Genomic DNA, 27,297 nt, shown 5'->3' with positions numbered 1-27,297 from the left:
ATGAGGTGACAGCTCATCTATCATTCGAGACGTCATATAGAGACAAAAATAAATAAAGAAAACTATAATTTCGTAACTATTTCTCGTTTTTCATGTGAAATCGAATTTCCCTGGGATCATTGATGTATATATTGTAATCGTAGAGAAGATTTTTAATTCTGTCAAATTAATGCGACAAAAGACTAAAAGTACGAAAATAATAATTAGTCGATAAACGAGATGCCGGATATCTGTTTTATCGATCAGATGATTATAGATTTTTCTGCACCGAAATCTTTTTATTGGTTTAATAAAATAATAAATGCTTTTCCACAATTAAAACACGTACAGAAACAAAGTGGGAACTTACTGATTTTATGTTAAAAACAAGAAAAAATTTTAAAACTAAAATTTCTTTATCGACTTCTGTCGTCAGGTCGAAAAAAATAATTGTTTAATATAAAAGTTCTGCTGTTTGTACGTACAAAATAAGATAGGTTCCGACTAGAAATTGAATGAAGAAGTATTAGTATATTTTTAGATATAAGTTTAAAAGCCTAATAAATAAGAAAACGGTGCAGAAAATTTTTACGCATATGTGTTGTATACGTGCATATGTTTAGACATGTGTGGTGCTAACCTATCATGTGTATATGTGTATACGTGCATATGTTTAGATATGTGTGGTGCTAACCTATCGGAGTTCGGCCGTCATCCCCTTAAATTGGATTACGTTAGGTTCCCATATAACATCATGTCCAAAATTAATGCATAAGACATCATTAAGAAATCTTTAAGATAACTTTAAGAAATTTTATGATATACGATATCCCCCTCCCCACAGCATCTAAAAATACTTTAAAGATGTCTTGATGCTGTCTGATTAGGTTCTATAGGATCCATAGTTTTTGAAATATCTATTTTTAAAAGTTGCAATACTTTTGAAAATATTTTTATCTAATCTAGTTCTAATTAAATTGAAATAATAATTTTTAAAAAATTCTAACCTAACCTAACCTAACCCATTTTTCTGATTCTAACTCTAATCTTTTTTTAAAGAATTCCAACATAATTTTTAATAATTCTAACCTATTTTCTAATCTAACTAAATTTCTTAAAAATTCTAACGTATCTTATGCATGATTAAATTAATATAATATAATTTAAAAAAATGGGTTAGATTAGAATTTTTAATTTTTGGATTAGGTTAAAAATTTTTAACTTTCAAATAAAAACAAATTTTCAATCGAAATAATAAAAATATTAATTTCATAAAAAAATCTGAATGTGAAAAATTTCTATGAAAATTATCTACTGCTAAATATTATATTTTGAAATTTTCTATTTCTTTAAAAAACAAAAGAAAAATTTTGAAACATCGATATCTCGAAAAATTTGATCATAGTGCACTATTTACATTCTCTTTCTCGGTAAAAAAATCTATGAAACACACCTATCAAATTGAGAGATCCCCAAAATAACATTTTCCCCGGAGGAAGAAAATGATGATAAGAGAGAGAGAAGAGAGAGGGAAAAGAACTCGCATGGAATACTTGTTTTGAGCACAGTAACAAAACGTGCTCGAATATAAATATTTTGAACGATAGAAGAAACTTGGATGGAATGTGATCTATAGAAAAATATATACGTACGAAAAACATATTTAAAAAGTAAATTGAAAAATCGAAAGAGAGAAAGAAAAAGAAAAATCTCTCTTATATGATAAAAATAATCAAAAATATTGCGAGTTTACGCATCAGAGATATATAGAAGAATACATTATAAAAATCGCTAAATAAACCATATCAAGAGGAATATTTTTCCCTCGTTTTACATTCTGTTTTACCCCCTCTTTCCTGATTTCGCGAAACGCGTGTTTCCGACAACAAACTGACTGGCGACAGGCGCAGTTCACAGAATCCAGTCCAATAATCGAATGCAACAATAATTATAATAATTGCCACGCAGCACAAACGAGCCGCCCTTGTTTGTGCAACCAGGGTGAGATGAGGGAAAGGGGTGAAACCTAAACTGTCCTATTATATTGCGCGACCAGACGCAATTAAGTGGGAGATAGCGCGTTTCCTGGCACTCGAGCGACCGAAGACTTCTCTCTTCCTCATTCGGAAAAGGACCGGCGAAACGTGCCAGCTGCAAGGAACAGTCCGATATCCTTCACGGCTCGCGCATTTCTCCCTCATCTCCTTTCCACCAGTTCTGCACGCTTCGCGGTGCGTAGACGCGCCCTCTGCTTTTGACGCGTCCGTCCGATGCTGTCCGTTTCCACTGTCTGTCGCGTTTCATCCCTATCTACTCGTGAGTCTAATTCATTCCAGTCGCCAAGCCGAAAGAGAGAGAGAGAGAGAGAGGGAGGATATTATTCGGAAAATAACATGCACGCTTATTGTGTAAAGTGAAATTGTACGTGTGAAATAATTATGCAAATTAATAATTTGAAAGTTACACATTTGCACACAGGCGCGCTGCATAATAGAACTTTTCGTATAAATTATTATATAATATAAGTTTGTGAAAGTATAAATTTGTATTGTACAATTTAAGTTATTTGTTAAACGATAAAAAAAATGTCTGAAAAATTGTCCCATAAATTATACGTGGATTATTAGTTTTAGAAGTGAAATATGAAATAATAATAAACGGGATTTAGAATGGAATCAAATATGCTTAATAATGCAGATAATTAGAAGCGATGAAGTCCGTTATTTCGCATTTTCATTAATTACAAACATTTCAGTTATCTCTCATTTAAACTCTCTTTAATGTAAAATTATAATACAAATAAGCACATGGAATGCATAATAAGGCGATGAAAATGGTTATATATGCCGTAAACGATTATGTTCTTGCTAATGGAATCCTCCTGTTCATTGTAAGGATAAAAAAAACAAAAGCGCTCTGTTGCTGCGTTATTTTCTCGAAAACGTGGAAAAAGATATTAAAAAATTTTCACATGCCGTATTGCAATTTAGATAATCTTAATAAGTAACATGGAAATTTAATCACTAACTCGTTTATAACGTAAATATTATGCTTCAATTAATTAATATTTTTAAGTTATAGTTTACTTATTTTTATTTCTATTACTTATTAATTATTTAAAATATCTATATAGACGTAAACCTTTATATAATCTAAAAGTATCTTGGTACGACCTTTGCCTAACCTAAAAAAGTGTGTAATCTTTTCAAAACCTAAAAATATCCTTTATATAACCTAAAAAACATATCTTTGTGTAACCTTTGCGTAACCTAAGAATATCTTTGTATAATTTTTGTATAATAAATCTTCCTAGCAAACATAAAGTAACAATTACAAAACATCAATGTTATAATTTCCCACTCAATAATATAACCGCAACATAACATGGCTTGCATGTAACAGTAATATAGTATTATTGAGTGGGAAATTATAACATTGATGTTATGTTATGTAATTGTTATTTTGTGTTTGCTGGGTTTGTACTAACGCATTTATATAAACGTAAAAATTACCCAGATAGCAAACTGACGTTATTAAACGTCAAAATGTTTTGACGTTGAATGACGTCATTATGACGACGAATGATGTCATTTTGACGTTAAATGACGTCAGTTTGCTACTTGGATATACTCCAATTAATTAATATTTTTAAATTAGTTTACTCACTTTTATTTTAATTAATTAATTATTTAAAATGACTACCTTTGGATAACCTAAAAAAAATCTTAATCTTTTCATAACCTAAAAATATTTTTACATAACCTAAAATACATATCTTTGTGTAACTTTTGCATAATCTAATTTTGTATAATTTTTGTATAACGAATTTTTACACTAGAGCATTTATGTAAACTTAAATAAAATTTGTTTTAGTTATAATTAATGCTGTTTTTTCAACTTTAAACGATTACGGAGTTTACTAATTTTCGTTAATGTGTTTTCCTCACTTTTCCGTGAAACAATTCCGTAATATATGCCGCGCGCGATCCCCCATCTATATATCCCTCGTCTCTCTTTGTATATTTCCTCACCCTCGCGCTTTGTCCGACCGACACGTGGCACGTCCACTGCCAGCTGCGGCTGACCATACGCGGAGTCGCGCTACGACCCGGACTATATACCATACATGTACATACACGAGGGTCGACGACAGATTATTTTGTGGTCGGAAGAAAATAAAACACGAAGAGTAACAAAATTCTCGAGCAAAATTTACCTACGATTAAAGGTAAGAATTTCCTTAAAAGAAACGTAAACGCGGAAGGAGGAAGGGATTATTCGCGATCTAAAAAAAATTATAACGTTACATACCATATATGTATACAGTTAAATTAATTAAATTTTTTTTAATAAAATGCTATTTTTATACCTTTCCTATATTTTTATTATTGATTTGAATAATTTATAATGGCTCAGTGCGAGATATTCGATCTAGTAATCCAAATTCAAGTTCATGAGCATAAACAAAATACGCATATTATTAAAGTAATTAAATATACAAATAATATAAATTACATCTAATAAATATTTTAATTTAATAAAACTTCAAATTTAATTTTATATATTTCACATTTTATTATTATAAATTATTTTTTTAGTTTATATATTGCAATTTTTTTAATATTTTTTAGTTTTAATTATTTTAAATTTAATAAAAAATATAAATAAAATTAATGAACAAACCTGCTCTGTATTTGAATAACAAATTAAAGTGGTGAATTAAGGCCAACTATCGAGCAAACATTGAAAACAAATTAAATTAATGTATAAAACAATTTTAATGTTAAAAATTTACATAATTTGAAATTGTACAAACGTTTCTACTGTACTACAGTCTTCATCAGTGTTGAAATTAATAAATATAATCATCCTAATGATGTACAAACAATTTAAAAACATAAACGATTTATATTACATTATTTTAAAAAACAAACAAAATTTAACATAAAATTTTATATTTTTTGTTTGTTTTTTAACTTAATGACTCAGTTCCAAAGTCTTGCATGTTAAAGTTTGTTTGTTTGTTAAGATAATGTAATATAAATCTTTTATGTTTTTAAATTATTTGTAGAAACGTTTGTACAATTTCAAATTATGTGACCTTTTAACATTACAATTGTTTTATACATTAATTTAATTTGTTTTCAATATTTGCTCGATAGTTGGCCTTAATTCACCACTTTAATTTGTTAATTATTTTAATTTTAATCATTTCTATATTTTATTATCATAAAGATAATCTATGTAATAAATTAAAATATAACCTATGTTCATAATATAATTTGAAAAATAAATAAACGTAGTTTATAATAATATATAAAATATATAAAATTAAGAGCTATATTAATTGAAAAAATTGAATCACCTGCATTTTGCATATCAAACCTCAATTATTTCGAAAACTTGACATACTGATAAAAATTGACTTACGGCATCGTTTTCAGCATTCAAGAATCTATAAGAAATATTTTTCGTCTAAAGTTTACTTCTAAAGATACTTTCAATAATTAATTTTAAATTAATACGTACGTAATATAATAATATAATAATATATATAATAAAAATAATATAAAATAAAGCATAATATAATTATAAATTAAAATGCATAGTAGAGAAGTAGATTTGGAATTTTCTGTTCCGTTCGTTGTCGTCAATTCCAGCGAATTTGCCGGCAAGAAGGGAAAGATTGACCGGGATCTCCTCGATCTCTTTTTATCGTCGGAAGGGAGTGAGATTCGGCTGGAAAAGAAGGGGCGGAGCGAGGAAAATCCAGGGTGACGATATTGGCAATTTTGCTGTCGCATTTTCATTTCGCTCACTGCGCTAACATCGTGAGCTACGAATTTTCGCGGCTCTCCCTTCGTGACTGAATGGAAAGTTGATAAAGGAGAAAGAGGGGATAGCGAAAACAGATTTCTTCGTGCTTCCTGCGCGAATTTCTATCGATGTAATCGCGTAAAGGTCGACTTTTTCTTCCCTCGACGCGAATGCAGCAGTTTGTGCGAATAAAGCTTTCCAAAGTTGCACAAAAATTCGTATTGTACTAGAAAATGTCCAAAAATTCTTTATAGGTTTTACGTCAAAGATGTAACTTCAAAAGTTACATTAAGAGATAAATTTCGAACATTAGATTACAAATACAATCACACATCTTATAATCTTATATATATATCAAATACATTTTATAATCTTAAATATGTTCAATTAAATTAAATGTCATTTTAACTACTATTTTTGTATTTATTATTTTATTTGTTTATGATTAATATTTAAATATAAGTTAAATAAAAATTTTATAAGCTCATAAGTTATTTCATAGGTAATTTCATAGGTAATTTCAAAAGTTTCAAATTTAATTTTATATATTTTTATCAAATTCACTTGGGTAAATTAATTGTTAAATTAAATCAGTTTTATCAAATTTAGTCTAAGTAGTTATATTGAAGAAGATATAATACAAAATAATAAATATAAAAAATAAATTTAAAGATATTTACACTATGTATTCAAATTTTATTTTGTCTAAATATAGTTTAAATGTTTTTTTTTTTAATAATTTGCAAACAGAACACGTTCTTCGCAAAACGATTATAATATAATACTTAAGAGGTGCAAAGAGGGTAAGAAAATGAGATGTTTATTCAATTCGCTATTTGCGGAGCACTCCTTCCTGATGCTCTCGGAGAAGGCGAAGACTTCCGGCGCGGAATTAAAGTTGCAGGAAGAGCCGCTCTCGACGGAATCAGCGCGCGAAAAGCGGATGATGATGAGCGTAAAGCAAAGTCGCATACATCTACCGTAGAATAGAATGTGACTTTATTTTGAAAATGGTACAAAATAATCAAAATAGCTTTTATTTCGTGAATGTTTTTCTTTCATCCTGTCATACAACTGTCAAAAATCGTATTTCTCCAAGTGACAAATTAAAATACTTAAAGGAAAAAATAGTGTTAAGGGAATGCCGGAGAGACGGCCGAACTCCGATAGGTTAGCACCACACATATCTAAACATATGCACGTATACACATATACACATGATAGGTTAGCACCACACATGTCTAAACATATGCACGTATACAACACATATGCGTGAAAATTTTCTGCACCGTTTTCTTATTTATTAGGCTTTTAAACTTATATCTAAAAATATACTAATACTTCTTCATTCAATTTCTAGTCGGAACCTATCTTATTTTGTACGTACAAACAGCAGAACTTTTATATTAAACAATTATTTTTTTCGACCTGACGACGAAGTCGATAAAGAAATTTTAGTTTTAAAATTTTTTCTTGTTTTTAACATAAAATCAGTAGGTTCCCACTTTGTTTCTGTACGTGTTTTAATTGTGGAAAAGCATTTATTATTTTATTAAACCAATAAAAAGATTTCGGTGCAGAAAAATCTATAATCATCTGATCGATAAAACAGACATCCAGCATCCCCTTAATTGCAATATTAATTTACAGAATATTTCTAATAGTACGAAAAGTTTTAGAAGATGATTCTTTGTCGAAAATTAAAGCATGCTCTTATATCCCTCTCTGAGAATTTAGGTTTCTTCAAAGGGTGAGTTGAAAATTAGATTTTTATTTATTTATTTATTTATTTTTTGAAAATTAATGAGTTTACGAAAAAAGTAAAAGAAATAAAAGTTTCTAAAGGAATCAAACTTTCTAATGTATATTTTTAAATAATCACATTTAGGTCCGTTAAAAAATTCTAATAAAAAATTGAATAGGGTTTGTTAATTTCATTCCCTTGATACAATGTGGAAAGATTAAAAAAATTAATAAATATCTTTTTTATTAGGAGAAAATATCTATCAAATTTTATTTTTTTAACTTACTCAAAATTTGAGAAAAAAATTAGAAATCTAAATTTTACTGTGGAAAAATTGTAACTCAAGGACGGATATAGAAAATATAAAAAAATTAATAAATATCTTTTTTATTAGGGGAAAATATCTATCAAATTTTATTTTTTTAACTTACTCAAAATTTGAGAAAAAAATTAGAAATCTAATTTTTACTTTGGAAAAATTGTAACTCAAGGACGGACATAGAAATATATGTTTATATGAGAAACTCTGCTTAATTTTCAACAAAGAATCATCTCTTAAAGTACTTGGCACTTATATAGAACCTGTATCTAAACACTTTATAAAATTATAATTCATGATTTTATACCACAAAATGCGAAAAAATACGGCGATAATTCTTTCTCGTTCTCTTCACTTAATTTTTTTTTTTCATTTCTTATACTATGGTTTATCATAAAACCAACAACAGCCCGGATATTTTAATTTAAATATGTGTGCAATTTTGTTTCCATATATACGTGCTAAGAAATTCTATTGTACCAGCGCGAAATAAAATCATTGAATTACACATACATACATGCGTAAAATTTAACACAACATTTGTTCATTATAAATTTAATTACAAAGTTTTGAGTTTGCAAAGACAAACAATTGCGAGCAATGGCATTTTAATAATTGACGCGACTAGACGTTCGAGAGATTTTTATTTTTGCTTTTTGATGTAAATTGTTCGATAGAATCAATATGGCAGCTAAATTACTGCGCCTGCAGATATATACTTAGGTGAACCGTACGGTTGTTCTATGTAAATTATATTGATGTTATATGTAAATTAATTATTGTAAATTATGTATCGAATTTTATGTTAATTATTAACATATGCGTGCGCAATTTTAAACGTGAAATATTTTGTGTTTGAAATCATTCTTGATAACTGAATGACGTTTATATTGTTTGTATTTTTATTTTTACATTGTATTTTAAAATTTATTCTTCGCTCTTAATCTATATTGATGATACTAATAGTATAATATATTTTTGAGACATTTCATTAAATATTGGTAACTGTAATAATTAAGTTATATTTATATAATAAATTATATATAATTAAGTATATGTATATATACAATAAATTAAAATACCTAAATATACATATAAAAAAAAGCAAAATAAAAATAAATTAATTTCATATAAAAGTTGTAGAATTTTATATGCTGGTTAAATAAAGATAAAATTCACATTTTTTAATGGGACCTTCATTTTTAAACATCTACATTTGTAGCTTTTCTTATGAATTCAATGATTGTATATGTAATCAAAATTATTGAAGGTCGGAACGAAGCGCTGATTCGTATAATTAGCTATATACATATATATTTACTCTCTAACTGTACTATTTTTATATTGCTTTTAATTATTATGAGAGTTTCACTAATTATCACTGACCAAAAATATAATAATAATTGATCGCTTACACAAACGAAGGAGAAAGAAAGAGATTCGAAAAGTAAAGTAAGTGACTGGAACAGAATCGTGCGATTGCATAATAAATTGCAACAGAGTATGCAAACGCGATAAACAATATTTCCACGTCGAAACGAGCGTTATTTGTGCAAAATAAAATAGCTAATTCAAAACGCGCCAATTAATTATGCCCGAAACAACAATTTTCTCGCTCGCACGCGCATATTTTCGTAAGCAGAAATCATACAAATAACTCGATCGGCGAATTTATTAATTCGATTAATTGAACGTTCCGTTTCGAGACGACGTGATGATTCTCTCCTTCCCCTTGTATTATAAACGCTAACGCATTATCATCGCGCGGTACAATTTGTTCGCAAATTTATCGAGAATGATCTTTGTCGGACGACATATGTTGAAAATTGTTAACATCGCGAAATTAAATAATAAATTAATACTTTTTTAAATGCATTAGTACGTTTGTAAATTATCGTGTTAATTAATTAAGAGAAAAAACTCGATTTGATTCAATTTAAGAGATAAAACAAAAAATATCCTAACACTATAGATTAATCCTATATAACATTAGTTTTTACAAAAAAAGTATTTTTTTCATTATTTTCAACCAGACAAGGTAATTCTTATAGACTTTAGATGTTGAAAACGATCAAGTGAGTCAATTTTCACCAGCACGTCAGGTTTCCGAAATGATTGAGAACAAAAAATCTCAACTATCGCAAAAAAAACCATTATTTGCACATTCAACTTTAATTAGTTTGAGAGTATGACGTGCTATGAAAGTATGAAATTTCGTTTGCGGTATCGCTTTAAGTACTCAAAAATCTATAAGAAACACTTATTTAGTTTAAAATGATTTTAGCTATAAATTAGTGTAATTGTGTCAATTTTAAGTAAATATTTTGTGTAAATATAAGAGAATTTATTTTTTAGTATGTATGTGAAAAATAAAAGAGAGATCGTCGAAAGACCGCAAAACAAGATCAAAAGATTAAAAGAAAAATCGATTTCGAAAAGCTACTAAACAGAAAGGGAGAGAAATCTCGATCGAAGATCTCTATCCTGGATGATCGGATTCTCCCCTCTCCTTTCTTTTCCACCTTCCATTCTTAAGAACAAATAAAAGTCGTTGGCACTCGGAAGGTTTCCTAAGACTGTGTCTTAGCCCGCTTTAAAAGGTTCGCAAGCTTCACTCGCGGGTCACCGACCCGGCCTTAATACGTACACTTATCACGCTGCAATGATCTTGTTAGCAACTTTCGTTCGTCGGCATCTAGATCCGTGATAGGAAGGAAGAGGGGCAAAGGAAAAAGAAAGGGAGCTTTTGGGGAGCTTAGAGACGGTTAAACGCGCTTTATTGGCTTTGGAAGCCACGGAAAAGCTCATCCCCGTTCCGAAGCGCGATGCAAACTTCGAACTCTTAAGAACGGAAAACCGCTTTATTTACGCTTTGTTTCGACGGAATAAATCGAAGAGAATACACGATATTCTATATGACTCGATCGCGCGAGTGATTAGTGGAAAAAATTATGAAACTTTTTCTGCAGCGTTATATTTATAATAAATATAGATAAATATACACTATAAAAGAATATGTAACATTACATACAATATGTAATATTACATATTGTATGTAACAATATTACATATTACATATTTTATGTAATATTACATTATGTAATGTTACATATTTTTTACAGTGTATATTTGTAATATGTAATATGTAATATGTAATATGTAATATTACATAAAATATGTAATATGTATAATATTACATAAAAATATGTAAATTATATAGATAAGAAATGTAAAATTGCAACATAAATAATAAAAAGGTATACATTTTTATTAATTATCGTGTACTTTTACATTTACTTTTAATGTAATTTCACATTATTGTTTTACAGTGTAAACAATTGCTCGAAAGAGTTGCAACATCCTTTTTTATCACATATTATTTGATGATGCTTAATGCAGAGAGTCTACTGTTTTTTAAACAGTTTTAAAAATATATTATTTTTCACAAACTCAAGTTTTATTCGCGTTACTAAACGTCATGGAAAGTTTTCTTTTCTTCCAGAGAAACTTCTAGATAAGCACTCTCTTTATTTATGCCATCGCTTCTTCAAACACTTTCTTCTCAGTTTATGTCAGTTGAATATACGGAGGCAAGTTGTATTTTATGTTCTTCGATTCGAAATAATCAAATTTAAGTTTCTCACTTACCAACATCCTTTGAACCACCCCATGTCCCTAGTTGAGCTTGACGAGCCAATCGGGACAAAGCGTCAACGTAAACTCGTGACGCCGCCGCAGCTCCTAAACAAAAAAATGTTGTAATTATATAGTGTTTTTAATTATATTTTAATTTATTATATTATTACAGTATTTATTATATATTAATTTTTTCACATCAATTTAAAATTTATTAACTATAAATAAATATAAAAATATTAAAATAAGAAAATGACAGAAAATCATAAAAATATATTTCTGTTCCTGTATCAGGGTCAACAGCATTAATATCAACAATAACTTGTTACTAAAAGAATTAATTATCTCTTTTAAAATTGGATCCTTCATTTTCAAGAATTGTTTCAATATTGACGTGTACACACACACACACACACGTCAATTTAAATATTTATCTCAAGCATTTTTCATCAGCATGATGGACGCAACAAGAGCAAAATAATATTTGTACTGAAGTAGGACACGAGTATTGTAGGATTGAAAAAAAATACGTTTCTCTGCTGTGTTCATAGATAAGTGACATTCATCGCTGATCGAACTATCATGTCGATAAAATAAAAAAGCCACTCGCAGTTATCGGTGAAAAACGATCTCTCCCCCAAGAATACCGGCTCTCGTTAGGCGTTATGGAGCAGAAAAATTGGGACGATCCGGAAAAGAAGCGGCGGGGAAGACGAGTGATGAAGAAGCAGGGCGAAAGATGGTGGTACATCGGTGAAAATGGTGTGTTCCACCCTGCGGGCAAATCCCTCATAAATAGCAGGCTCGTGCGCAACAGACTCGAAGAACGAGAAAAGAAGAAAAAATAAAAAGAAATAGAAGGATGGAGAGAAGAAGTGGACAAGTAGTGGAGCTGGTTGGACAAGGTGCTATATCTCGGGAGAAAAAGACTTGCAAAGGAGAATTGAAGATCTTTTCTCCGTGATCATCCCCTTTCGACTTCCTCTCATTATCGAAAAGTCGAGCCATGCTTGCATTTGTCGTCCTTTTAGAAGCAGATTCTATTTATTCGCGAAGTAGAACTCGAAATTTTGTCAAATAAATTTTTCTGATGAAAATACTGCAGCTTTTAACGGAAAATGTTATTTTCCCTCAATTTTATAAGTGTGTTCGATAGATTTTTTATCAAAAAAATAGAATGTCGCAAACTATTTTCTTTTTGTTTAAAAATATACATATATTGAGAGATTTCAAAATATTTTGATAAGAGATTATTTTTATGAATTTTTTAAATATACGAAATCTAATTTTAATTTAATCAGAAATGGATTTGAATTAGGTTAGAATTTTTCAGCTTAAATTAGGTTAGGTTAGATCAGAATTTTTCAGATTAGGTAATAAGGTTAAATGCGGAACGAGACGCCTTTACTGCTTTTACTTCATTATTTATAATATTATTAAAAAAAAAAAAACATTTGAGAAAACTCCGAGTTTAAATCAAAAAGCGTTAATAATATTATGATTTAATTTTCGTTTCGAGAAAGGACGTCAGTTGTCTTCAATTGAAACTCCTGAAACGGAAAATTCGCCGAGAGATGCCTCTCGCGCGGCTAAACGTTAAATTCCCTTTCGGCGATGGATCGCAAATATAAGGGATGGTGAGTACAGAGTGAATTTATGCTTCATTCGTACATGTTAGGTATACACGAGGAAGAAACGAGTGGAGCGTAAATTATGGCACTCTTGAAGCTCGTTCCACTTTCTCCTCCTTTTTCTCACCCCGCTTATTCGTTTCTCCCTCTTTCGACCTCCAGGCACGGCGCTCGTTTCCAAAGAGAAGTTTTTATATTTATTGTTTTATGCTACAGAACACGCTATTCTTTGTGCGGTGAGAAAAGTTTCGCTCGAAAAAATTAATCAAATAAATATCATACACAAGACACACTGTTCCCAGAGTGGACTGCTAGTTAAGTCTATTCAGCATATCTCTTTTTTCACGATAACTGGAATTTTTCATCAAATTTTATATATACTCCTGAAAATAATTAAGGGATCAAAAAAACTTGTTCAAAAAGTAGGCAAATTTTAAAGAGCTGTAACTTTGTTTCGAAAAATGATAATTTAAATTTTAAAAAAGGATTTCGAAGCTTGCAATCTCTACTTTCAGAAGATCATAGCTTTTTTCATTTGGACTGAAATATGGAGCACGTACGGAAGGATTGTTTTTTCCAACACATTTCTGAACAATATAACGAGATTGCTTATTTATTTAAGTCATGGATTAACTACAAGAAGAAGTTTTATACTTGTAACCATCAACTGAAATTTTTACTTTGATGTCGAAGATACGACCTTGTGCCGTCACACATCAAGAACCTAAAGACTGAAATTAGTTTTTATAGTGACGTGGATGACATTTTTGTTATTTTACCTAACTCTAAAATAAATGAAATTTTAAGTACATTTAATAATTATCATGAACGATTAAAATTTACGCATGAAATAGAGACCAATTCTTCTATTAATTTTTTAAATTCCACAGTTATCCGCAATGGAAATGAATTGACAACTAATTGGTTTAGGAAACCTACATGTTCTGGCAGATACATCAATTTTCTTTCGAGTCATCCTATTAAGTATAAAATTAATACGATTTATAATTTAGTAGACCATGCAATTTTACTTTCAAACGAACAGTTTCACAATACGAATATTGAGATTGTAAAGAACATTTTAATTAATAATTGCTTTCCGGATCGTATTATTAATAAATATGTAAATAAAAGAATTAAAGTACTAAATAATAATAGGGATGTTAACCGTCACAATGCGGATAATAACGATAATTTGAATAATGATTTGGATAATAACGATAATGTGAATTCGACTCAAGATAAGAATTATGTGATTCCACTTCCATATGTTAAAGACGTTAGCGACAGTATTAAAAGGTCACTTAAAAATGCTAACTTAAATGTCGTTTAGTTTGCCAAAAAAGTTGAATATGCTGATAAAACGAGGTAAAAATTTAATAACTAATGATATAAAAACGAATGTAGTATACAAGATTAATTGTGAAAATTGTAATGCCTCATACATTGGACAAACGAAAAGACATTTATGCACTAGAGTGAAGGAATATGCTAGCAATATTAAATTACATGAGTCTAATCATTCGGTTTTGAGTAAACACAGATGTGATTTTGGACATGACTTTACTTGGAAATCACCGACCATTTTACATAATGAGAAACATGTAAGAAAGAGAGAGATTGCTAAAATGTTCTTCATAAAGAAGCATGATAATACTGTTAACCTACAGAAAGACACTAAGAATTTGACAAATATTTACGACAAAATAATAAAGATTGTTTAGTGGTGCGTTTCAAACTTAGTCGTTGACGAAACATCATAGCGATGGGACGTGTTCCTCTTTTAACTATTAATTTTAAATAAGATCGGTTTTATGTTGCGTTAATCTCATTTTAATTGATGGGTATGTTTGTGGTCATAACTTAACATTTGAATATGTTCTTGTATGTTTCAACATTGTTAAAAACTCTTGTGTAATATTGTGTTATAGAATTCTCACTTGATAAGGACCACAACCAAATGGTCGAAACGTCGTGAAAGTATTGAATAAAATTGCTAGTTATGTCGAAATCAATTTTGCCAAGTTTATCTAGAATAATGTTCAGAAATATGAATATATTTTTATGTATCTTTTATAATTACATTTTTTTATAATTGTGTTTACATAAATGGTCTTAAAAATAATATTATCTGGAAATTATCTAAATGAATCGCCATATAATTTTATCATTTTTTTCATTTTCTTCAATTCTGATATTTTTTACATACAGAAAAACACAAACATAAAATGGAACATTTTTTCTCACTTTGTAGACATGTCACATATACAAGAATTTTTTGACATTTTCACGTTAAAGCTTTCCCTGTAAAATTGTTTTTTAAAATTTTAATTTCGATCTTTCCTTATCAAGTTATCGTAAATTGAAGAGAAAATGTCATTTTCACTTTAATCGTTCATGACTCCGTTAAAAATCATCGTACAGCAATTTTAAAAATTGATTCTTAAAGGTGAATCTTTACTCTATAGTATGATATAGTAATTGAATTTTTTTATCTTGTAAATTTTTTGCTTTAAAAAGGAAAAAATCGGAAAAATACGATTTTTCCTTGTGTATTACCGTAAAAACTATTATATTAGTTTATAGAATCAAAATTAATATTTCGCCGATAAAGTATCATTTTAATACAATTTTCTATTTATATACAAACGATGTTAAATAATAACCCTTTGCAATTTTTAAGTTTCAAAGATAAACGTAAAAACAACACACACCGTATTATATCATTCTCTTATTTATTGCATTTCCTGTTGTGCACGTTGCATTAATTATCCAAAATTATCCGCTGTATTTATTATTGACATATGCATTAGCATTACTGTATCCATTATTATTATTGTTGTAAAAATGCTAATAACGAAATTTGCTCGCTTCGTTCTGTTGGCAATAATTTCGCCGCGAGGACGCCGCCGCTTCATATATTCGAGTTTCGCGATACAGAATTTTGCAACGGCATCGAAACTCGCACGGCGACAGCTGTCGCCGCCATTTTTCGCGTATGTTTCGTTGTAACCTGCAGCAAGACACATGTGAATTAAAAAAAAAGGAAAAAATCGGGAAAATACGATTTTTCCTTGTGTATTACCGTTTCTTTCTTTTTTTTCCCTTTTTATTACAAAACAAAGTCCAAGAAGAAATTTAACTGCGCGCAAATTTGACCGTAATTTTCCACGTTGCCAATTTCAATGATTGTCGATTACTTTTATTTTCTTTTTTTTCTCTTCTTTTCGACGCTTCGTAAACAATATCTTGTGTAGAACGGAAAAATAAATTCCTATCGCAAATAAATTTTTACAAAAACTGTTATTCATTCCATATTTCGTTTCTCATTCAATTTAGTAATTTCATTTATGTTATTGAAATTTTTACTTAATAAGAGAACCTTTTTATCAATTTTTTAATGTTAATTTCTTTAATGTTTTCATTTTGATTTGAAGATAAATACAGAAAGATAAATACTTACATGAAAACATATGCAAATGCAAATCAACTTGCAAATTTTTATAATTATCAAATATGTTATAAATTGAAATTGCTTTTTGTTAATATGTTCATAATTATTTTTATTATTATATATGTATATACACTAGTTAAAATAATTAGAGGAGCACTTAAATTTTCTTAAAAAATAGGCAAAACTCAATCAGCCTTCGTTAAAAATGAACAAAATTCAAATTTAAAAAAAGGGTTTCAAAGCTTGAAATCTCTATTTTCAAAAGCTCACTACTTTATTTAAGTTTCTGTTAATTTGATAATTTTTACATGTAAAAAATTATGAACTGAACAAAATTAGAAATTTTCTAGTCACTTTGTCGACCTGTTACGTATGTAAAAAAAATTTACAAAATTCTTCAACTCTCTGATATGAAAACTTGAAGTTTGCTTAACAAAATTGTTTTTTAAGAATCTTTCTAAGAGTTATTATTACTGAATTATCGCCGATTGAATGAAAAAATTTTTGCAAAAACAAATAGACTGGTGATTACAAATGAAAATAACGTAAAAATTACCGACTTTTTCTTTCTTCATTTTGACACAAAAACAATTGTATATATATATATATATAATTGTATATATTTATTTTTCACGTTTTTTCTATTTTTGAGTATGCAGAATTTGACAAAAAATCGGCGAATGACATTTTTTTCATGGTGGCCACTATGTTTTTATAGGGTAAGAAGTTGTAAAATTACTTGATTTAAGTTAAAAATAGAAAATAAAGCCAATTAATATTAAAAAAATTAATTTCCAGTACACTAACATCATATTGTCATTACTTACAGTAATTATTAAATGTAAGTGTACAACTAACAGAGTCAAAATAATTCATAAACTTGCAAAATTTGATAATTTTTAAAAAGCCATATCTCTGCTTGAGAAACACCCCATATATTTCTATAAATAATCCGTACAATTATTCTTTCCATTTCGCGGAAGATATTTCATTAAAATTCTCCGAGAGTGAAAAATTCGAGGCTGTCAGCAGCGCCCTAAAGTAGCGGCGGCGCATTATTAAAACGCCAACTATCGAAGCGACGCGACGTGACGAAACAGCGCGATATACATAATTGTAAGCGGAAATATTCAGCGCTTCGCGCCCTCTCGTCGCTCGGGAATGCGTAAACCATTCGGGACGTAAACCTGGAGATGAAGGGAGGCGAAAAAGGGCAAGAAGGGAGCGGCGGGGTCGATGGTGGAATTGCTGACTCGCCCCCATCTCCCATGTTTGCGGCTGTTCCAGCAACCCCCCGAGAGCAACTCTCGGACTCGGGGAAGCTGGCCGAGTTCGTCATCGACGGCGCACCCCATTGTCCGTTGGTCATCCCTCGTCTTCCCCCGAACTGTCGGCAAACTTCAGACTGTCCTGTATCAACCCTTCACCGCAACGTTCCTCCGTCTCCGAGCCCGACGCTCCGGGAGACATCTCGATATCGATATATATACACGGGGTGTATATCAGGTTCGAGAGAGGGACGGCCTCTCTATTCCCATCTACAGCTTCCGCGAGACGAGAATTCAAGACGCTTCCATATCTGAGGATATGAACGGTATTGAATATTCGGGGCTTTGGTATTTGTCTCTTTGTCGGTTCGAGAGAGAGAGAGAGAGAGAAAGAGAGAGAGAGAGATTGCACCAGATTTAAAATGTGTTGAATAACACTTATAAATGTAGTATTTACCATAAAGTCACAGAGTATATAGAGTCATATTTAGTATTTAAATATTTGATAACTTAGTTACTAGAAAAGCGTCGGTAGAATTTTTGAAAATATGGTATTTTAAAAGTCAAGTTTTTAAAAGGGTGAATTAAGTGTCAAAACTATCTCAATTATTATTATTTGTTTATTTTGTATTAAAATGCCTGAAATAAATATTTTAAATTATTTTATAAATAGCGGGGAATAAAGGAGAAATTTTTGCAATATTAAATATTAAAAATAAATAGATTATATATAAATACATGCTAAAATTAAAAAAGATTAAACATTATTTAAATAAAAAGTGGAAGAAAATTAAACAAGATAAATATAAAGATTAATAATAACATAAGAAAAGTCATACATGAATTAAGCAAAATGAGGTTTAAGAGAATTAAAAATAATATTTGGTTAATTAATGGGAGAAGTTAAAATCATTTTCAATAACAAAGTTTAAGGCTCTGATTAAATGGCTAACTAACGAAAAATGGGCTGTTAAGAGCCAGGCGCAGATTCTTTTTTTCTCATGAGTCTATTGATTAATTCTGTAAATGTATGCGTTTCGGCCTCTGGTCGGTCCAATCCGGAAATGTGCTCTGCGAATGTGGCTCTTGATATTTCAAAATAAAATTTAATTAATTAATTATTTTAAAAAACTAGAACAAGTGAAAGAAAAATAAATATAAATATAGAAGTTATTTTTAATTAACTAAAGAAACAAAGATTGCTTTATAAATAATTAAAAAAGAAACAAAATATTTTAAAACAAATTAAAATTAAAATTATTTATAAATGAAAAAGCATCAATGCTGTCTAAAAATGTATCCTCTCGTCGAGATAAATTACATATTTGAAATTATATATTGTAAATTTTCTTAAAGCGTCGTTTAAATATAATACTCCGAGTGAGAGAAACTCCGAAATGCTTAAGGCGTAATTAAGGAGCCGTTTTGAAAGACAACTTCTTAGCTCGGCACGTCGTTTATCAGCATGCTTGCGCGAGCTTGCTTAGAAGGGACAAAGATAATAAATTAACGGCGGAGTTTCTCTCTAAGCGGCTTAATTGCTTATGAGGGTGTTTACCAGGACCCTTAGGCTGCCTTCCCCTGAACGCAACAGGCGCGAATAAGCGCGTCTGTACCAAGATTTCGCACGGCATTAATGTAGATTAATGGAAAACTTCGCTGACCATTTTGGCTGCAACTTTTCCTATTACTTCGCCGACAGTTTTCGCGACGAGCTATCGACGATTATTAATGAATCCGCCTCCCTTGACTTTAGCGCGTTTCCCTTGTTTCTTTTTCATCCCCCAAGATTCCCCGTCCGCCTAACACGGTAACTCCTTACTACAGACTTTGGGGAGAGAGAGGTTGATTCTCTTATTTTTGCCATTTATTTTATGGGAAAGTTGAATATATTTCTGAATTCTAAGAGGAAGTAAGAAATAAGTACGCAAAGTTATTTTATCAGGGAAAACGTAATTCCTGGCAAAAGAAACTTTTTTTTTTATAAATAAAAGGATTATCAAAGAATAAAGTTTTTCTATTATTGTTTTACGCAATAATTTCTAGAAATACTTCTCTATTATGCAAACCATATTTCTCATTGTTTAGAAATATAAATAACATAAATAATAAAAATAATATAATATAAATAATTCTAATTATTAAAAATATAAATAATACAAATAAATAAAATTATAATATAAATAATACAATATTAATAAAAATAATATAATAATAAATAAATATATTAAGATATAATACTATAATTATAAAATGAATATAAACACATCTTGACAATATAAATGCGCTTTCTCGTCATTCGCACCCTCCTTAAGAATAACGAGCATTCTTAGCGAGTGGCATTAATGTGCTTTCACCCTCGCGGCGGTATTTCAAGGGGTAGTTTTAATATGGGTATCGGATGAGATGTGCTGCAATGTCGGAAAATGCAGCTGCAGATGAGAGAGGGGAAAAGCAGCAACATCCAAATTCCGAACCGTCCCTTATTCGATCGATTCGAATGAGCATTTGAACATATCGCGCGCAATAACATCTAAGATGGCGGCAGGTCGAATCCGTTATCCATTTATCGAAGATGCCTTCTCATATTTAATGATCAAGTAGCTTAATGTTAGCAATAGTTTTGCGATTTAAAAAGAGATGCATAAGAAAAAAATTGTAGAGCATTCGGGGTATAAAAAAATAATAATAAATTTAAATAAAATAAAATAAAATAGATTCTTCAAGTGATATCAGTAACTTTGAAGATCATAAATACCAAATAGAAATGTCATTCGCGTAATTTAAAACAACTGCGCAAAAAACCAACGTCGCCATTTTGCATTCCGGAAGTGAATACCGCGGTGGGCGATAATCGTGAATTAAGAGGCGCCGGCTAATCGACACACCCACCCCTTTCAATTTCCATCCCTGGCTTGTAAAACAACGCTCTTGCCGTGTCGCTAGAAATACGAGGGGAACGAAAGAGAGAGGGAGAGAAGGAGCGATTGTCTCCGGTGATTATGGGTTTCCGGAGTTGTTTGCATTTAGGAAGCCATCAACGCTTAATCGCATTCCTTCCTGCCTCGGGAAATTGCAGTTTTCGGAGACGAAAACGGAGAAAGGGGGCAAAGGGCGCGGGTTAGGTTAGGTTAGGTTAGGTTAGGTTATATACAACATCTGCCCACTTCATACATACATACATCGACCCGCCGGCTCCCGCCGTGCGAGGATAAAAAGTAGCACCACGATGCGGAATTCCGCCGGCGAGATTGCGCGGAAAACGCAGCGCGCAAAAATTCGTTAAATATCTCTACGTCGAACGAGAGGGTAAATTTTGTGTGGGAATGGTGGCTTTTTGCGGCCCTTCCTCCAGGCTTTTCCGGGAATTTCCAATCAAAGACCCGTCGTTCGATAAAAAAGAAAAAAAAATACGCGGTGATAATATAGGAGAAAGTATATGCTAAATCGTACCGTTCGTTAAATTGTATCTCTACTATATTTTTTTAAATACAGATATTTTAAGGCGTTAATGCTGTTATACACCAAATAGAGCTTCACTCTAATGCTGCGATATTTGTTTTCTTCTCGAGAAATTAATGAATGATGTTTATCAATTTACGTTATTTTTTTTTTTTTATAAAATTCTTTTAGATGAACAAGTAAAAAAATATCAAATTTTATATTAAGATAATATTCATAATTTTTGTGTAATACAAAAAATAATTTTGTCAAATTTTTGAAGAAAATTTACGATTATATGAATGATATTCTTCTAAACATTTTGTTGTAGGTTAAGAATTTTTATAGAAAATAAAACTTTATTTTTACAATTTAAAAAACTTTTAAATTATTGAGGTGCAATTTAAAAACTCATGGGTACAATTTAGCTAACCGGTAAATTCATAAATCGTACCGAATACTACCTTTTTAATTTTTAATTTACAATATGAAGCAATGATAAATTTGGATTAATGTTTAGCGTATATCGTTGACAAAGAACCGTCGTTTCAAATAAATAAAAAGATTGGTCATTTCTTTAATAGTTTTATTACAATTTTAATAGAGTGTATCGTATTATACATATAATTAAAATAAAATAATCAAAATAACAATTTAAATTTCTATCTAACCTAATCAAATTTAAAAATTCCATTACGCGGAGTGTATCCATATATATATATATATATAATTACAAATAAAATAATGAAAACAATACAACCTAATTAAGGGGATGCCGGATGTTTGTTTTATCGATCAGATAATTTTAGTTTTTTCTGCACCGAAATCTTTTTATTGGTTTAATAAAATAATAAATGCTTTTCCACAATTAAAACACGTACAGAAACAAAGTGGGAACCTACTGATTTTATGTTAAAAACAAGAAAAAATTTTAAAACTAAAATTTCTTTATCGATTTCGTCGTCAGGTCGAAAAAAATAATTGTTTAATATAAAAGTTCTGCTGTTTGTACGTACAAAATAAGATAGGTTCCGACTAGAAATTGAATGAAGAAGTATTAGTATATTTTTAGATATAAGTTTAAAAACCTAATAAATAAGAAAACGGTGCAGAAAATTTTCACGCATATGTGTTGTATACGTGCATATGTTTAGACATGTGTGATGCTAACCTATCATGTGTATATGTGTATACCTGCATATGTTTAGATGTGTGGTGCTAACCTATCGGAGTTCGGTCGTCTCTCCGGCATCCCCTTAAAACATCATAAATTTCCACCCAACCTAACCTGAATTTCAGGTCAGGTATCTCCTGTATCGCGCAAAACTGAATCCGCGGGTGCGAATATTTCTTTTTTTCCACCCGATATATCGAGAGAAAGAGAGAAAGAGAATACCAGTTGAAGGCGAGCGAAAATGCTTTGCTCGGAAATAAACCGCGGGGGGTGAGAAAAAGGCAGGACGGTCTTTCGAGAGGGAATAATGAAATTAGAAGCGTCTGCCACTCCGACCGCAACGAGAAGGAAGGGAGTAAAAAGGGCAGGGAGAAGTCGGCGGGGGAGGTTGCCCGGAAGCGTCTCGTCGAGGCTGAGCAAAAATAATTGAATCGCACTGCGCGGGGCTGCACTGTCCAGAATAAAGTTTACGTTTCGCAACCCCTCCCTCCCGGCGCTACTTCAACGCGCCTTTACCCACCCTTTCATCCCTCCACCCCTTCTGTCCTCTTCAGGCTTTTCCCTCCCCCGCCGCTAAAGTGCGCAACCCCCTCTCGACCACCACCCTGTTGTCTCATATTTCCATCTTCCTTCTGGAATTTCCAGAAAGGGGTGTGACCACCCTTTACCTTTTTGCGTCTCGCTCTCCGGCTCAATTCTCCCGTGAGATTCCCACGAGTACGCGAAGGAATAATAAAGGAAAACGAAACGACTTAGAAATGGATGAGAGGGTCATTCTCTCTCTCCTTTGCTTGCCCGCTATTTGTTTTCACGCCTTTGCGGACAAAATAAGAATCCGAAAATAAAAAATCGACTTGGAATTTATTATTAGTCTTAGAGACTCCTGAATAATATAATAAACACTTTAAATTAATATTAATTATATATTATTAGGGATACAGGGTGTCCCAGATTTACTGTATCACACGTTAATGGGAGCGAAAATGTTCAGACACCAATAATTTTTGAGTTATAAACAATTGAAAATAAAAGCTCTTTTGTAAACTAAGCCTTGTAAAAATTAATTATTAACAAAACTACATTTTTTAGTTAATTTCAGGTAAAGTTTACTTTAATAGAATTTTAATTTAAGGTTTAGTTACAAAGATACATGATTTCAAAAATTAAGAACATTAAAAAAATGATGACATTTTTCTCGACATTTTCGCTGAGGAAAAATCGTCTCCAAATCGCCTCAGGAGTCTCCCATTAACGTGTGATACGGTAATTCTGGAACACCCTGTATATATGGTAATATACAACGTATCCAATTTTAATCAACCACCCTTAGAAACTTTTTTTATTTTTGCATGTTTTGGACAAAAGTTGCTCAATTTTGAAGGGGGCCAAAAGATGACTGATTTTTTCTGAAAAGAGCGCTTTTTTAAGTTCATTTGAATGTTATTTATGTTTTTTTTAATGAAATTATATTACTTTAATTTTTATACAGGATGTATCTGCAAGAAATTTTAGGAGATAATTCTGTGTCGAAAATAAAGAGGGGTTTCTTACATATACTTTTATACCCTTCCCCGAGGAGTTACTCAAATTTCAAACAAATTAAAAAAATAAAACAAAAGAAACTTGAAGTTTCATTTTTTTAATGTCTAAAATTTGGAAAAAAATAAAAACTTAAGAGTTTAACTAGGCTCTGTAATATAAATATAAATTTAACATATATAAGATAGGCAATAAGAGCCAAATCGCGGATGACAGTGCGTTATTCTAAACGAAACTAAATTTTTTTTTTCGTTAGAATTAAATACCTGTGCACAAGGCGCCAAATTTTTACTTGGACACGGCCAAGATATAAAATTGGAATAATCTCTACAAGAGATTTTTAATTCCATGTATCCCCTATTCCCCCTAAAGAAATAAAGTGCGAGAGAAAAATATAGATCCGAAAGTCGCAGAATCGGGAATCGAACCCGAGACCTTTCGCTTGCCGGGCGACTGCTCTTCCAACTGAGCTATTCAGATCCTTTCGATTCTATACTTTTCTCTGTTATATATATATATATATATTAATGTTGGTAAATAAACGCCTTTAAGCCAGCGTGTATAAATTAAGAGTTTAACTAGGCTCTGTAATGTGCCTTGTGCACAGGTATTTAATTCTAACGAAAAAAAAATTTAGTTTCGTTTAGAATAACGCACTGTCATCCGCGATTTGGCTCTTATTGCCTATCTTATATATGTTAAATTTATATTTATAAAAACTTAATTTTTACCTCCCTTTTTAGAAAAGTGTAACTCTTCCTTAATTTTCGACAAAGAATCATCTCCTAAAATCTTTTGCACTTGTTAGATACAGCCTATATAAACCGATTTCTCACAATTTTTGTCATAAAAAGTTGTAAAGACAAAATGAATAGTTTATTCTATACCTAAATTTGACGTACTAAAGATACCACACATTACATTATTATAGTTTTATGCACATATTACATACATATTATATTGTATTAGATGATTTTAAAATTAGCTAAATAAAAATGAGATAAAAAATGTAAATTCATCTTAGATAAGACAAAGATGATTTTGTTTTAAATATATCTAGATAAAAGATATAAAATTATGTGAAGATTCATTTTGATATCCAGATAATATTATTCTTAAGATCGCTTATGTAAACACAGTTATAAAAAATGTAAATTATAAAAGGGATATAAAAATATATTTATATTTTTATTCATAAGTTTTTATTGTGCTCTTACTGCTTGTGTTCTATTACTTAAATATTTTATATACTATGACTCTAAACCAAATTATCTGAACATTATTCTAGATAATTTAGTAAAAATAACAATTTTTCGTCTAAGATGTAGATATAGATAATACATCTTTTTATTATCTATATAAAGATAAGATGACTTCAAAATTTTATCTAGATGATCATCTATATAATTTTATTTAGATAACAGCAAACACTGAGTATATAATATAGTAGCATATATCTTTTATGTACATCGATAAAAAAAAATATATATATATTTTGTATTACACGTGCAGGCAAAGTGGCACTTTGTGTGCGTGTTTTCTGTGCGGAAAGCGGCCGATTTCCCACGCCGCCATCTAGCGGCGACGCGGTGAATAAGCCGCGTTCAAAGCCATTGCCTACGGCTGAGCCGCGTTCAAAGTCATTGCCCACGGCTTCAGCCGTGGGCAATGCTTTGCTCACGGCTTTAGTCGTGGACAATGACTTTGAACGCGGCTATTCCCGCACCGTGCCGCCGCAAGATGGCGGCGTGCGATCGGCCACCTCGCGCACAAAGCCACTTTGTCTGCACTTGTAATACAAAATAGTATGTGTATCACGTGCGGATTGACAATTGTTCACTCGTGTGGAGTGGTCCATCCCCCGCACTCGTGACCAATTGTCAACTTTCCGCACTTGATACACAATATACTATTATACATTGCTCTGCAAATGTTTTACATATTTTATAGAAAAAAATTCTATTGTTAAGCAGTTCTTTACACAATATCAGTGTTCTTGAACAACGCTTCGTGCGTTCCAACGATCGGAGTGAAGGATCCAAATGAGGAAAGAATTGAGGATGATTTATAGGGTGCATACAGATGTTGACGTAACAATATTATTGTAAACTTCGCCGATTGCGGTATTGTCAGAGTACACCGAAGGAAGGTGGGCTCTGTCGAGTAAACGCGCGAATAATGAGGGGGTAGTTCGCGTTTATTTGCGCTCGTCTTCGTCGTCGTCGTCGTCGTATGTTCTCCGTTAAGCGGATATTTCGATACTTGAGAAGGGAAGAGCAAAGCGACTCCAAAAATGAGAAAAGAATAGCTAGCAGTCTCGGCTGTTTTGCTCGCGATGTATAAAGAAGAGGTTCAAATCGTCGTTATTGAGATCATCAAAATGTCATCACGCTTAAATCGAAAAAAATTGCAGCTTGTAAGACAATTAATACAATTAGATAAACAATAATATACACATAAAAATAAAAATAAATATACATATAAAATATATAAAAATTATATATATATATATATATATATATATAATATTATTTATATAATTATATTTTTTATATAATTTTTTAATATATAATTATTATATTTATATTATATATATATATATATATATATATATATATATAATTATATATGTATATAAAAACTATCATAAATTAATAAAAATGGAAGACAAAATGTAAAAACATGTATTCAAATTCATTTTCACGTGGTTATTAATATTTGCAAATTTTTATACGGAGAAAGAAAAATTCCACGCAAAGGAAAAATGGTGAAAGAATGTTAGGAGTGAAGCTGAGAAGGAAAATGAGGGGAAAAAATCAAGGTGGAAGAACGCGCGCGATATCGCGAAGGATAATATTTAAGGATTACTCTCCACCTCGCGAACGCAAGCTATTCCGATCCATTAATATCGCTCAGCCGGCAAATTGGATTAAAGGGAATCCATTTAAAGGGATATTAGAGAGGACCCTATCGCAAAGAAAGAACCCGGCGCGTCGGGGGGTTCTCAGCGATTTCTTTTCACTCCGTGAACGAACCGCGAGATAAATCGAGTTCCTCGAACAGTTGACATTCACAATCGAATGCTGATGACTCTTCCGCTGTAATTTATTATCAAGCCGCGTGGTTATATAACCTCAAGTATAAAAAGCGATTGGTCGATTGCGACTATGTTCACAGCGAAGATCGTCGAAGCGCTGCCAACTTCAAGCGAAATACTGTTTTCAGACTTGCATAAATGTGTACGTACTTAATATAATTTGTAAATATTTTGCATCATTCAAATAAAATAAAAAAA

The 27,297-nt window shown here is 30.8% G+C and overlaps 1 protein-coding gene across 1 annotated transcript in view; it reads right to left on the bottom strand.

Moving 5' to 3' along the window:
- IRSp53 (Insulin receptor substrate 53 kDa) overlaps window positions 1-27,297 on the bottom strand; it is a 130,237-nt gene that overhangs the window by 51,917 nt on the left and 51,023 nt on the right. The window contains exon 4 of the mRNA XM_085488341.1: window positions 11,508-11,601. Coding sequence (XP_085344467.1) covers window positions 11,508-11,601 — 94 coding nt within the window. The remainder of the gene's footprint in view (window positions 1-11,507; window positions 11,602-27,297) is intronic.

This window comes from Nylanderia fulva, unplaced genomic scaffold (genome assembly GCF_048542155.1).
Source record: "Nylanderia fulva isolate GAGA-0341 unplaced genomic scaffold, ASM4854215v1 Scaffold68, whole genome shotgun sequence".
NCBI classification, from domain to species: domain Eukaryota; kingdom Metazoa; phylum Arthropoda; class Insecta; order Hymenoptera; family Formicidae; genus Nylanderia; species Nylanderia fulva.
Note: the sequence above shows the minus strand (reverse complement) of the source record. Positions and strands in the feature narration are given on the sequence as shown.